General features: G+C 41.7%; 1 protein-coding gene across 2 annotated transcripts in view; it reads right to left on the bottom strand.

The window, feature by feature from the left end:
* Positions 1 to 16032, bottom strand: part of LOC124795224 (atrial natriuretic peptide receptor 1-like) — a 1189640-nt gene that overhangs the window by 10087 nt on the left and 1163521 nt on the right. For both annotated transcript variants that reach the window (XM_047259145.1, XM_047259146.1), the window contains exons 18-20: positions 15749 to 15923; positions 4411 to 4509; positions 624 to 715 (exon numbers count right to left, since the gene is read on the bottom strand). In XM_047259145.1, the coding sequence (XP_047115101.1) occupies positions 624 to 715; positions 4411 to 4509; positions 15749 to 15923 (366 nt within the window). The remainder of the gene's footprint in view (positions 1 to 623; positions 716 to 4410; positions 4510 to 15748; positions 15924 to 16032) is intronic.

Raw genomic sequence — 16032 nt, 5'->3', positions numbered from 1 at the left:
AAGTTCAGAACCGTGCTACAATGGTTTAAAAGGATGATAAGGTACAGTCGTCGATGTTTTTTGGCACCAAATTCGCCTGATATGAATCATGAGGAGCACATGTGACACTCTCGGGCACCACTTCGTGCCCACAAACAACAGGCCCGTAATTTACGGGTAATGCGTGACGCGTACGTAGACATCTGTGCCACGTATCTCCGGACGCCTTCCACAGACTCATAGAATCCGTGCTGTGCACTTTCGCTGATGTCCTGTGTTCCAAAAGCCGACCAAAACCTTATTAACAAGATTATCTTATTCTTTTGGCTCATCAATATATGTCGCCGATTGGTACGTGTGTAGCTTGGATGTATCCCATAAACTGATGTGTTAGAGGCGCGATCCATCTCCTTCACTGAAGTTGGCCATCAGTTAGCAGTCGGCAGTACATAGACCTACTCCATATCGATATAAAAGATTATTTCCATTCAGTGATACTTTGAGCAGAAGCTCCTGTTACTGTTGAATGAGGTCAAAAATTGTATTTAATTTCCAGGCGCAGAATTAAGTGTCAAGAGCAATATGAATAATTAATTTTATATCCCTTGTTCGCCAGGTAAATAACTTTGGACCGCGGTGCTTACCTTCATTTCCACTTCGCCCCTGAGTTCCAACTCGAACGTCTCGAACGTGTCCAGTACTGCCTTAGTCTTTGGACTAACGTGTATCTTTAGAGCTGAAACAAAGAAAGGAACATGAATGAGTGACTCATAATTCGAATTACTTAATTAAAAACATATGAATATTTACCACAAAATGACAGACTTCCTGACACTGTGAAAAGTAGATATTTTCGTAGTCTCTGTCAATGAATCTCATGGCATTTGTTATTATCATCATTGAAATCAAAAATTGGTCAGAAGACTGACTATTATCAAATCCTGCACCTCCAGGCTCCTAATGCACCTGTAAGATTTGGAAGTCTTTGCTGTCACTAAACTGGTAGCCAACATTTACCCTGATCGAAAGCGCCGTCGACCCCTTCAACATTACACAAACTGAGGTGCGGTACGTCTTTAATGCGCTGCAGTGTTATGTTTCTATAAGGCGATTCCTGCTGCATAACCTGTATAATCATTATTTGTTCACAACATTTTGGAAAGACGTTTTATTCAAGGTTATTGATGGTGTGATTCTTGAGTTTCTCCCGGCGTATTTGATAGTCAAAATATCCACGGGTGTGCTGCCGGTCTATAGTGTTCAACGGGCACAATATTTCGGCGATCATACATGTCGCCATCATTAGGTGAACAGACGGACTGAGCTCCTGTGAACGTGCCGGCACGGAGATCCGTACGCTATGGCTGCGCAGAGGGAGCTGGTTTCGGTCGCGGCGGCGGCCGATTTAAATACCCTCCGCCCGCGGCGCGCTCCCTCCGCCGTCCGCGCCCCGCGCCACGGTCGCGCGGTGGAACAGATTGCGACGGCGTCTGAGATGACGTCGGAGTGATGGCTCTGTCCGCCGTGGTCGTCACAACTATACGTTTGCTCGATTTACTCTTGATTAACCCGATCGCTGGTTCCCAAGCCTTGCTAAGATTATAGCCACAGTCACGGTTTATGAGGTCGTCATTGGTGCGAATTTCGATGGCCTCTCTAACAACGCTGTCCCAGTATCTCGACGTCTGTACCAGAATCCTCGTGCGGTCATATTCCATGGCGTGATTTTCCGACAAACAATGTTCAGCGACCGCCGACTTGCTCGGATACATCAGGCGCGGGCGGAGGGTATTTAAATCGGCCGCCGCCGCGACCGAACCCAGTTCACTCTGAGCAGCCATAGCGTACGGATCTCCGTGCCGGCACGTTCACAGGAGCTCAGTCCGTCAGTTCACCTGATGATGGCGACATGTATGATCGCCGAAATATTGTGCCCGTTGGACACTATAGACCGGCAGCACACCCGTGGATATTTTGACTGGTTATTGATGGTGTTTACGAAAAGTCCAAATATCAGTTTTTCACCCATTCGGTCTCTCCTCTCCTTTAGATTCTTTTATTAAAATTCTGAGCTGAGCATACGTATGACATATTGCAAATATTTTATGAGTCAGCGAGTTCAGTTTTATCTTGAGCAGCACAAGTAGAAACGTCGTGACATGGAAACGAAAAACATTCAACTAAATAGTAATTTTTCTTATGATACTCAGCAGTGACTATGGTACGGGGAAATAAATGTGAAATACTGAATCTTTCAAGGTGTCAGATTACAGAAATTTATGAGCCTTCATGAATCCATTTTAACAGTACTGAGAGGGCGTGTCATTCTAACTGGGATAAAGAGAGAATTAAGTGGTAGCAATGAATAATTATTGGCTCTTAACAGATTGAATACACTGGGGTGAGGGAATTTAAATCGTTGTTCCACAAGGCTGAATGTAGGGATTCGTTGAGATTTCAACAAGCGTTCCAGCAACTGCTTTTCTTCGAAACATGTGAGGCTGCACAATTACACTGTCCCAAAAAACCGTTGTTACATAAATATGTCTGGGACTGCTATAATCTGAAACCAATGTATCCATTGCCAAATGTGTGCTGCAGTTACAGGGGACCCTTTGCATGTTAAACATCTGCAACCTGCTGCTTATTGTCGGAAATGAGACCATGTGTCATAATACCAAACGTGTCCATAATAATACTGGTTCTTTGGCAACCCAAAACTTAGACACGGCTAAATCGTTCGTACATACTCATAGAGAGAACACTGTAAGGAAGAAGTTGAAGTAATACAAGCTGTCATGAAGGATAACCAGTAGACAACGATGTATAAAAGTGATGAGAAGTTACAGAAATCTAATTATGTGGAAATGTATAAATAAAAGAGAACACATTGAAGGTATGATTTCATAATCAAGTGGTAGTAACATTACATGAATGGAAAGGATATAGGACACTCAACTAACTACGAGTAGACAAGATGCATATACGAGCTGAGAGTCGATATTACTAGTACGGCTGTAGTAGTAAAAGTGGGATTTTTTTTTTCAAATTTTTGTTCAGTGGGGTTTTGAGAACTATGAACGTAAGCAAATATCAACGTAAAATTTTTCTCCTATTGCTCGTTAATCATTACAGTCTTCACTGAGGACGATTAACATGTTCCCCCAAGTAACAGTATTGGCGAACCATAAAATCATTTTTTAGTCAAAGAAGAATGTTGTACATCAAAATTCAACGTTGTAGTAAGTTCACATCTGTGTGTACTGGTTTCAGAGTCTAAATATTCTTTTGTCTCCTTGCTTCTCTTTCTCGAAACCATACACTGAACAGGGTAGAATTCCTAAAATTATAGTGTAATGCACTCACTCGCTGAGGATAACTAAAGTTGAACATGGTGTCTGACGGTAATCTCTTTACATAATAGGAAATGTCATGACTAACTCTTCATGGAGAAGCCCCAAACTTAGGACAGATACCTGAAATTTGCAGATGGTGTTGACGTTATATGATAGGCATTCTTTGAAAAGGTTTCTTTCGAAATTCCACCCCATAAGGTGGCGAAATAGGGGCTGAAAGGTTTTTTTGAAAATATGTCGGTATTAAGGCAATTTTGAAGCTAGAACTAAGGAAACTGGTATTTGGTTTCCTGGTCAGACATAACAAGCACGTGTTTCAGTGTTTCTAAAAATTCAACACACAATGGGGTGAAACAGAGCCTGGAAAACTTTTATAAAAATAAAACATTAGTAAAGCACTACTAAACCATTTGTAAGCTACATATATATGGGAATTGGTATTTGACTTCTCGGTTAGAAATACAAAATAGGTGTTTGAGTGTGTTTGGAAATTAAAACCCCTAAGGGGGTGAAACAGGGGATAAAAACTTTCATAAAAATATCTCATAATGAAATCATTTGGAAAGGTAAATCTGTGAAAATTCCTATTTTTGGAAATTATACCCGCAAAGATGTGATATAGGACTTGAAAATTTTTATGAAAATATTTCGTTATCTTGAAACATTTCAAAGCTTAATCTATAAATATTTGTATTTGACTTCTCAGTTAGGACTAAAGGAAAAGTGGTAAGTGATGAAATAACTGAAAATACTGGATTAAAAAAAACATCTGATTTCAGCTACCAGAATCGCTTTTTGGGCAGAAGTATATTCAGAAAAGACCATGATTCTGTGCTCTTAAATAGAGCGAAAAATTTAGAAAATGTTGTAATTTGTAAAGTAGGTCAAAGAAAGCTATTTAACTGTTTGCTCAGTGTGCAGATTTACACGTGAGGGATGGGTATAAAACATATAATTTCGATTAAAGGAAAACAAAAGAGTGGAAAACTGTGTAGACTATACAGGCCAGGCGAGGGAAACAGTGGGCGCTAGGCTGGTTCGATACATTACTTGTGAACAGTCGGGTGGTACTCACGCAGGCCGTTGGACTCCATGCGGGAGGCGGTGTTGACGGTGTCCCCGAAGAGGCAGTAGCGGGGCATCTTGTGGCCCACCACGCCCGCCACGCACGGACCTGAAACAAGCCGCACGGCGTCAGCGCTGCACGACCAGTGTAAGTTGCAACACGAGAGTACCTTTCAACTTTGTGCAAAATACATAAAAAACGTTTCTGATTCAGTCCCATTTATTTTTTCTCAAACTAGTCTCCTTTAAAATGTACACACTTTTGCATGTGATCAAAGTAGCCCTGTAAACATTTCCTCCATTCTGATAGTGGCACCCTAAGACTATGATCTTCGAATGGGACGAAAGTTACTGGAGGTGAAGACAATCATTGTCCATGCATTATTTTTGTTTAACGTAAAGGAATAAAGAGAAGCTGTTGGGAGATACATGAATTGAATTCGGGCAATGAGATGCTTTTATCTGTCAAACAATGAATTATTTCAGCTGTTCATCTCATGGTGAAGAATAATCGGACGTTTGTCTTTGTCTCTTGCTTCTGAATGATGGTGCCAAATAAGCAGAGAGCCTACAATTAATGGCAGAGATCTATGAACTTACTGATAAACTCACTACTCTCTACGAGAAACACACTCCTGTACGTCCAATCCGTGTGAGAAAACCTGCTGTTCGTTGGTTGACAACTAAATTGCGTCAAACGACGAAGAACAGACATTTCGAGGCAAATCCGAAACTTGAACGTTAGGATCAATACAGAAAGCTGCGAAACAGGTTAAACCGATGAGTTCCTAGTGTCTAAATCAGGCGCTCTCGAAACTTAGGGCGCAGCGATACGACCCTACGGAAGAATCTCCGTTAGTTCGTTGGTTGGTTAGTCTCATGGGTAGAACACATCCGACTACATGGAAAAGAAACGTAGTCTGACCTATCCCAAAGATCGAGAAGCCGAAATCGCCATGTGATTACATGGCAATCAACATAATTCCCCTGCATCCAAAGCCCTGGAATGTATTGTCCGCGTTCAAATTGCTGGGTACTTATGCAAATTCTATGTATATGACGGATGTCAATCCAGACTTTATGAACAGCACAGCACAAACACGGCATTAATTACAGCAAGTGATGACCTGATATAGGCCAGGGATAATCATGATGTCACGATATAGATGCTAATAGATTTCACCAAAGGTTTTGATACTGCCGACTTTGACATACTGCTCAGACAAATGCGACGGCTACTTATTTTGAGACAGACAGCAGTATTTCGTCCGCGGGAATCAAAAGAAGTCCTGGAGGCGTGTCCTCTCATGACTGCTACAGGGATCAGTCGTAGGCCGAGATTCCTTTTTAGGGCTCCGCATGTAGTGTGGGCACGAAAGAACTAACGATCAAGTGTGACCACAATTTATTTAACTAAAACGCCTTCTTTGCGTCCAATAATTACTAAACTCAAGAACAACACGAAACACAGTAATTCTTGTGGTGACAAATGCGAGATAAAAGTTACAAGACAATGAAAAGAAATAATAACAAAGAGAATACTACGCTCCACAATTCCAAAATGGCGTTGCGCCCAAGAAGATACAAAATTCTACAGAAATTTACGGCGAGTGTCTACTGGGCTATAGCCGGCATAGATATTGGCCGGAGCTGTCGTAGCTATAGGCACATACTGTCTGTCTCACTCTGCTAACGTGCTTATAACATCGATTCTGTGGAGTGCTACACTTAGTCACATTATTTCCAATTGCTTGATATCTGTCACATGGCATTTCACGAAGTAGTGCCGTGTTTATGCTGAAGACTTGTTGATGTTTATATTCACTGGCGAGTTTTTGAAATGAGCTCTTGAAGGGAGGTCGGCAGCCCACCTTGCTTGTCTGTTGTGCGGACCGTCTACCTGGTAAGGGTCCGCTATGACACTGCACATCAATCAGTAGAAACGGAACCCTTACAGAATCACTTCACTTCCCTCTGTCGGTCTGTCGGACTGTTAAGAATTCTTTTTCTCAGAAACAGGTAGACATATCAAGTTAAAATTTACGTCTAAAGTTAAGGGCATTAGACACTAAGCGGTGTAGTAAACATCAGCTTGTAACGCAGTGCGAGCAAAAGATACGGCCATTTATTTCACGTATTTTGATATTTGCAAACTAACTCACCCAAACCTATAGGGCCCTCCTCGTTGGCCAAGAGTCATGAAATCGGGCAAATTTATCTGTAAGTCTCAGATGGCAATTCTTCTTACGTTCAACTAAACTTAACAGGTGTTAATGCTTATTTTCGTGGTACCAATACATACTAGCCCACAACTACAAGAATTTTATACACATCCTGTGTAGCCAATGGATGTCGTTCATCTTTTGCAATTCTTAAATATTCTTTTGTCTACGTGCGCTTTAAACTCCTCAAGGGCACTGGGTAAAGTTTTTTAAAACTCGAGAGGGGCAGTTAACTACTGAGGTCTTTTATGTATTTGAACGAAGCACTGTTTTACATAGGGGATAAGCGCAGTGTTCTTAAAATATTGAAAACGGCGTTCGCCTACTAAGAGATTTACATGGACGACAGCCTATATGTTCAACTCTGTTGCGCCAACCAATCTGAAGATGCCTTAAACAAGGCGAAACGTTTTTTTTTTTTTTTTTGACAAAATATAAAATAATAAAGCCTTATTCGGAACGGAGACTGTTTATCTCTTCAAAACACTTATCACTGGTTGCTGTATCATCCCGCCATGAACTGGAAATAGTTACATATGGTTGAACCATGAAACTCTAACGATACATTTGCATATTCAATGAGATGAGAAAGAGGACTGTGGGTTTTCGTCTTACTTTGAGCTCGTCCATTTCTGTGTTTAACCGCCCCTTTGCACTCCACAGCCGAGAGACATGTCGTGTAATTGTCAGCTGGCTGCACGAAGAGAGTCCAGTTGAGGACTCTGCTGGTATCGGGTTGTAGCTAATAGCTCCTCAGTCCGACGTATCATTTGTATATTTCTTTACGCTTATGTTTCTGATACGAATTAAAAAAAGAAACAAAAAATTCTCTTTCTAATTTTTGCGCATTTCCTTACACCAGTCGACACGAGAGTGTTTCTGAGATTTGGTCATCAGGCATCGGGAATAGACGCTTTTCGCAGCTAAACCCTCATACAAAATCGAGTGTAGTGAAGCCTTTCGTGCGTCGAGGGCGAATCTACCTCGTGGTAAGGCACATACCAATCCTCTTCAATCAAGTTACGCACAGCGCGCTGATTCCTAGCATAACTATCGAGTTTGGTCAAATTTATCGTTGAAGCACGACCCACAGAAATTCTATAAACCAGTTGCATACAGTCTTGCTTCCAAAGTTAAATGATTACCAAACAGAGAACAAAGTGATTATGTGCCTCGTTACCGGCGTAAGCAATTGAGAAACTAGTAAAAAAAAATCATCCTACAAATATGTCCCCGTGAAATTCTCGGATTTTTACCATACTTTTCCGTTACACGCAGTCTTTAAGCAAATGTTTTGGCTAATTTCTGAGCTGCCATTGTTCCTAATAGTAAGAAATGATAAATTTTGAAGTACTAGTAATGTTACGTCTCACAGGAGAACGATCAGATATGACATGTGGAAACCTGCCCTGACATTTTTACTACGTGAAGAATACACCAAAAACAAAGAACTGTCAAAGACACAATGAAATTTTTTATGTTGAAAATTGAAAAATTCGTAGCCCGTCAGGCAATGGAGAAATATGCAGTCACACAAACTATCTGATCAAAAGTATCTGGACAAATGTAAATGGTCATTAACACGAGGTGAGTCCACCCTCCGCCATCATGACTCGTTGAATTCTGCTGGGGATACTTTCAAGGAGGTGTCTGCATGACTGTAGCAGACCATTCACCTTGAAGAGCCAAAACCAGAGAACAAAGTGATGCCACACAATGGGGCCTGGAGTGAAGTCGACGTTCTAACTCATCCCAAAGGTCTTTCAGTGGGTTGACGTCGGTCGGGATTCTGGGCAGATTAGTCCATTCCAGGAACATTGCTTCACAGGTGATGCTTTGTAACTGTATGCACTGTCATGTTGATACAGTCATTGTCTCCAAACTGCACGCAGTACACAATGTTGTAAATGAGTTCGTATCCTGGTTCAAGTACCGTTTCCTTAAGTTGGACAAGGGACCACACACTAATAACGATAAGGACTCCCGTATCGTAACACAACCATCTACGTACTTCACTGTTGGCACTTCCTTTGTTGATAGGTAAATTTCTCCAGGCCTTCACGTAACCCAGCTGACACATCCCTCGGCGTTTCACACGGTACAGAGTGATTCAGCAATCAAATTCACCTTTTTCCAGTCATCCATTGGCCAATGGCATATCGCTTTACACCACCTCAAGCGTCGCTTAGAAATGACTATACAAATACGTGACTTATGAGGATCGACTGGACCATTGTTCCTCATTCTTTTTAACTCTCTGCGCAGTGTCACTGTGTTTAGAGCTCTGCTGGTAACACTTTTGAACTCACGAGTGACTCCTTTACAGTGACCCCTCGGCTCGTCTTGACGATTCCTGTTCGTCAGTACACGAGTTTCCTGGGTCTACCTGTGCTTGTTCCTTCTCGTTTCCACTTCACAACCACATCGCCAGCAGTCGAGTTTGACTGATTTAGAAGGGTTGAAATGTCCCTGATTGAAAGGTTATTGAATTGATTTCCAGTGACTGATCCACGTTAGATGTCACTGAACTCCCCTGACCGAACCACTGGGCCACTGCGTTTCTACTACTACTCTACTGACAACGCAACTTTACCAGTCTCCTTTATAGTGGCGGATCCGCCTCTCATGACATCTAGTTGTCAATTCCGCATTTCAAGGGCATCACCGGACACTTTTGAGTGGATGGTGTATCCTAGGTTGTCGGCGCATCCGTAAGCAGACAATATGACACATCTAGATCGTAATTCGTAAACGATCTTCAGTTTTCTTTGATAATTTCCCTCACACCATCTTTTTTTCATTTACTATTCGCTCTAATTTGCAAACAGTTTAATATATTGAATCATTAACAGTCGCTTTTGTTGTATAGAGACAAAACTAAATCGATATTCATTGCATTTGCTTCGTTCATTATATGGGGTGGGGGAGGCATGGTGCTCTCAGTAGAGATGAAGTAGCAGCAGGGGGGCCTACTGGGAATGCTCAGTAACTTCGAACTTGGACCAGTGACCTGGGTACCAAACTCTTAAGGGCCATTTCATCTCTTCTAAAGCTGCCCAGGTCGACTGCTTGTTTTCGGAATGTGAACTGGAAGTGCGGAGGAACAACCACTGTTGGACCAAGACCAGGCCGATTTTATGTACTGATATACAAGTTGAAGGAGGATTGTCTTATTTTTAATGAAGGTTTTCAGGAAGTTTTGACCATTAATGTGAATGAAGTTGTAAATTTGATAAATGTACTCAACCTACATAGTATCGATATAACCACATTCTTTTCTGATTCTGATACCACAGTCGTTGGTCAGAGAGGTTACTTCGTTTGAAGAGAGTAATAGTCAGTGTGTCAGACTGTCTGGCAATGTAGTTGGTTTGAAAAGGACGCATGCTGGCCTGGCGTGTAGTGCGGAGTAGCATTAATTAAAAAGGGCATTATAAAAATATGTTTTGGTGAAAAATATTGAGTAAGTGGAATTGTATCAATGGAGCAATTACGTAACCCGACGTATAAGGTAATCCAGTTTCTTTTGTATTTGTAATTGTGTAGTTTCTTATTGTTAGAACATTGAGTATGATTGAAGTTGGTGCAGAAATTTTGTAATGCAATATTCCTTATTGTCTTGTAATTAAAACAAGTGTCAAGGAACGTAATTGTACACAGGTAAATTATTAAGAAATATTTTACTAACGTTTTATGAGAGAGTGTACTGTTATTAGGATTTATGAAGCAAGTTATACTTGGAATCTTTGTTCTCATTTATCAGTTGTTACATTTAGTCCTCATTTTCCATCCTTTACCATTACGAATGTGTTTGCATAGTCGCATTGCACATGGCGATCTGTGTGCTGCAGATGCATTCTTTTTGTAAAAAGTGATAAGACACTATCTTGGATTGTACATCGGAAGTACGGTAAATGAAATCAGAAATTCTGACAGTTACCTTAGTAGTTACAAGTTGCAGAGCCGACAAGCGTTCCTTTCTCAAAAGGTAGGTTAACAAATTTAATTATCATCAAAATTAATGTCCATTGTAAGACACAGTGATTGTCAGGTTGTTACTTGTGAATAATATTATATTACGTCAGAGGCACAATACCAGTAGAAGATCTGAATAAAGTGCTACCTTGTGAGTTTTCAAGCAGTTTTATCAGAAAGTCAGATGAGCTAAATTTTAGATTCATTTGCTGTGTAATTAAATTAACAGTTCTGGTACAGTTATTGTTTACAAGACTAAAGATAAAGATTAACAACATTCAGGGCCAACATGTTAATCTGATTCATTTGTTTCGCCGTCAGATAACATATGTAAATTTCATTGTACACAAATTGCTCTCTCGCAGGTGAATTATTTGATGTAATGGCTAGCCTATATTTCCTATCGCATAGTGTACGCTTTACATTCTTCGTTCAATACTCAGTATTAACATATTTCCGATGCTGCACTGAGATTTACATGTATCAATGACAAAATAAGTTATACATTTTTCAATACTAACCAGACACAAATGCGAGTTTAGAATTTTACCATTAAACTTTCAAACGTGTTTCCACAATTGAGGAGACGATTGCAAAAGACAGCAGGAATACGCGGAAAGAACCATCCGTGTTCCGTGACTTCCAAAGTAATACCAACAGTCTAGCGAACACAATGACTGTGCGTAGGGAGTTAAAAAGAATGGGGCAGGATGGTAGAGACCTCTTCATAACATTCAGATAACTCATAGAAGGTATATGCAGAAGATTTCATCACAATGGCGAAGTGTAGATAAATACTATTTTACTGTCCATAAATAGGCGTCTGCATACTTTGGTCATATACTTACTGTACATGCCAAATAAAGGCACCTGTCTTTATGCAGATTCCAGACTCTCATAATAATGTGGAATCCAGTTAACGTTCAAAGTCTTGCACAGATGAAGTACGAAGAATGTTATCCACAATCGAATTCCCCACTTCTTCAGAAGCTCTAGATATGTGTTATTTGTTAGTTCATTTCTTCGATATTCCTTAAAACGATGCTGATAGCTTTAAACTGAGGAGTCATTAGAAGAAGCAGTAAATAACTCCGACGATTACGTGAACTGTGCTTCTAACGATGATAGTTGTACTAATAAGAGCTTGCAACAAGAATGCATGTCTTTGCCGAAAGATCATGTAAACTATAATAGCCTTTAGCGACAAGGAAATGGCTGTGAAATATTTTTTAAGTGAAGAAAAGAGAAAAAACTTAAGGTTAAACAATGTCCAAACCCTGTTATGTTTCGGGAAATCTCACAGGAATTATACAAATGCTAATACATGAAATAACAAATATACGAAAAAATGAAACCCGTGACAATGTGGACGGAAAACTGTTAGAAAGATTTAGAACGAGTCGTGAGAGGCAATGCGCCATTGCCGATGGAAGTTTACGAGACTGACCCTCTGAATCGTATATGAGATGAACGTTGCTGATTTCCTTGCTCTTTTGATGTGCTTAAGCAGATTCAAGAAATCATACAGAATAGAATGTTGAAAATTTTGAAAGACTATTTTATGTGACTCGCCAGGTTAGTCGTGAGCACTAATGCGGTGCTTCCTGGACTCGGGTAGGTGCGCCAGCTCCAGATCGAATCCGCCCAGCAGGTTAACGACGACGGGCTGGTGTGCCAGCCAGCCTGGATATGGTTTTCAGGCGGATTTTCACATCCCATTAGGTGAATACCGGTTTGGTCCCCAAGTCTCGCCTCACTTACACGACTCACATACATCTGACACATGTTCTCGCTATTTCATGGTTTCTACTGGACACAGACAGCTGGGGTAAACTAGTTCTGTCCCTTGGGGGTACGGTGTGGCGACAGCAAGTGCATCCGGCCACCCTCTGAAACTAGCCTTGCCAAATTCCATAGTAACAACCCGGACCTCGCAGTAGCTGGACCAGGATCCAGATACAGCGACAATTTTATGTACTTCACATACAGAGGTCAACTTATTAAATGCCAGTACGATAGATAAATTTGTTGCTGATGTGAAGCTGAAATTTGCTGTTATCTCCACAACTTTTATGTACATCGATGATCAATCATGCTTCGGGACAGAACCGAGCTTTATCATTTTGAGGCGAGAGAAAAACATGAGTCGGTTGTGCAACTGATAAGTGTTATGAGACGTTCATATACAACAATGGAATGAACAAGTCTCTTACTGGTTCTGCAGCCTTATATCTGTCTTCAGGAAACTGAAGAAAATTAAAAGAAAAGATTGGTTAGTTGCAAATAGCTTGTAATCGACGTATTATAGCTGGAAAAACAGAAAGGATGATTTTCAGAATTTCAATCGAAACATCTTACGAAACATCTTTCCTTTGGTGGACTCTAGGCCTGGACAAAAAGACGTATCTGCCTTTGAGACAAACAAATATATGTTTGATATAATGCATGTTGATATAATGCATATGCCGCACAAAACAAGTAACGTGATTCACCCGCTCTACTAAAAATTTTACGACAGTGGAAAGAATTAGCGAGGCAATTATCAGACCATATAATTTCAGATAAATCTTTGCAATTTCTGGCTTATCAGCTTAACAGTAGTCTTGAACTTCAGTCATGTGTGCACTATCAGTCTGCATTGTAAAGTTTAGGAATATAATCTACAAAGAATGTCTGGTGTGCTGCACAGTATCCAGAATAACGAGTGGGGAACATTTCTTACTACATCACACCTGTATCTGAATAAAACTAGTAATTACTGTGAAGTGCCTGAATGCACTACGTTTCCTTTTGTTAGGTGTGTCTCGCGCATGGAAAATGTTTGCTTTCATCATTCAGCAGTGCTATGCATTTTTGTGAAGGCCATAGGGTATACAGAAGGAATTGTTGCATTGCAGGTAAGGTATACAAAATTCTAAAATTATTATCAGAACTATGCGACAGGATTTTTTAAAAAAATGATGTTTGCGTAAGAAAGATTCAATTTCAAGGATCTAAAATCTGAATTAATGAAATCCATTTGTAATGTGACATCAAACGGTACCGTGGTATTTTCATTCCTCTCGAAATCTCCGTTGTAAGAATTACAGTGAAGCGGCAAAGAAACAGGTATAGGCATGCGAATGCAAATACAGAGATATATAAACGGGCAGAATAAGATGCAGCTGTCGGCAACGTCTATACAAGACACCAAGTGTCTGGCGCAGTTGTTAGATCGGTTATTGCTGCTACAATGACACGTTATCAAGATTTAAGCGAGTTAGAGAGTGGCGTTATAGTCGTCGCACGAGCGATGGAACACCATGTCCGAGGTAGCGATGAAGTGGGGAATTTCCCATACGACCATTTCACGAGTGTACCGTTAACATCACGTATCTGGAAATCATCAAATCTCCGACATCTCTGCGGCCGGAGAAAGATCCTGCAAGAATGGGACCACCAATGACCGAAGAGAATCGTTCAACAATTCGCAAGTGCAACCCTTCCGCCAATTGATGCAGAGTTCAGTGCTCGCCCGTCAACAAGTGTCAGCTTACGAACCATTTAATGAAACATCGCCGAAATGGGCTTTCGGAGCCGAAGGCCCACTCGTATACTCTTGGTGACTGCACTACACAAAGCTTTGCGTCTCGGCTGGGCCTATCAACACCGACATTGGGCTGTTGATGACTGGAAACATGTTGCCTGGTCGGACGAGTCTCGTTTCAAATTGTGTCGAGTGGATGGACGTGACCGTATATGAAGACAACCTAATGAATTCATGGACCCTGCATGTCAGCATGGGATTCTTCAAGCTGGTGCGAGTGGGGAATGGTATGGGGCGCTTGCAGTTTGAGTGATTTGGGAACCCTGGTACGTCTAGATACGACTCTGACAGGTGACACGTACGTAAGCATCCTGTCTGATCACCTGCATATGTTTATGTCTACTGTGCTGGGCCTATCAACACCGACATTGCACTGTTGATGAGTGGAAACATTTGGCCTGGTCGGACAAGTCTCGTTTCAAATTGTGACGAGCGCATGGACGATAACGCATATGAAGACAACCTTATGAATTCATGGATCCTGCATGTCAGCATGGGATTCTTCAAGCTGGTGCGAGTGGGGAATGGTATGGGGCGCTTGCAGTTTGAGTGATTTGGGAACCCTGATAGGCCTAGATACGACTCTGCCAGGTGACACGTATGTAAGCATCCTGTCTGATCACCTGCATATGTTTATATCCACTGTGCTTTCCGACGGACTTGGGCAGTTCCAGCGACACCCCACATGTCCAGAATTGCTACATAGAGGCTTTAGGAATACTCTTCTGAGTTTGAACTCTTCCACTGGCCACCAGACTCCCCAGAAACGAACATTATTTAGCATATCTGGGACACCTTGCAATTTGCTGTTCAGAACAAATATAATGTACGTTGATATAATGCATATGCCGCACAAAACAAGTAACGTGATTCACCCGCTCTACTAAAAATTTTACGACAGTCGAAAGAATTAGCGAGGAAATTATCAGACCATATAATTTCAGATAAATCTTTGCAATTTCTGGCTTATCAGCTTAACAGTAGTTACGGATTTATGGACAGCCCGGCAGGATTCAAGGTGGCAATTCCCTCCAGTACTGCTTCAGATATTTGTCGAGTCCATGCCACGTCGTGTTGCTGCTCTTCTGCGTGCTCAGGGGCCCTACACGCTATTAGGCCGGTGTACCAGTATCTTTGGTTCTTCATCGTATATCCGCAACAGTCTAGCTGGCGATATAAGCTGGAGGTTTTTGAAAAGAGTGACAATTGTGCAGGTGCATAAAATCTGCGTGTTAGCACTCAGGATTATTGCTCTAGATTCTCTCGTCACATCCGTTTCTTCTCATTCGTCGAGGCATGCAGTATGCAGGAATGGCTCTTCAAACTATTATTATAAGCTGATCTTCGCGCAGAAAAAAATAAGTCACTTCCACATTTTTGTTAAATGCGTCTTAGCAGATAAAACCTGGACAGTGGATTTCTTTCGACGTATTCCTCCTGTATAAAAAGTCTCATGGTAGATTTTGGCATGTGGGGTTGGATTGGGCCATTGTCTTCTCAGCCGCGCCACCTAACGGTCGTGAAAGGCGACGCACGTCACTGCTGTGTGTTGCTGGGTTGCCTACCTGTGTGGATGCCGATGCGCAGCTTGAGCTGGTCGTGCGGCCGGTGGCGGATGGTGAATCCCCGCACGGCCTGCAGCAGCGCCAGCGCCATGCGAGCCACCTCGCGGGCGTGCTGTGTACCATTTCGCACCGGCAGCCCCGACACCACCATGTACGCGTCGCCGATCGTCTCAACCTGCAGGGAAACAAAACACCGTCACTACACGGGGGAAAAGTTTCAACATTATCACCGTACTAGCATAGGTTGGCCAGACGTCCAGGTTGGCACACAAATGTCCTGGTGT

Source organism: Schistocerca piceifrons, chromosome 4 (assembly GCF_021461385.2).
Source record: "Schistocerca piceifrons isolate TAMUIC-IGC-003096 chromosome 4, iqSchPice1.1, whole genome shotgun sequence".
NCBI classification, from domain to species: Eukaryota; Metazoa; Arthropoda; class Insecta; order Orthoptera; family Acrididae; genus Schistocerca; species Schistocerca piceifrons.
The sequence above is the reverse complement of the archived record's forward strand: the minus strand, read 5'-3'. Positions and strand labels throughout refer to the sequence as shown.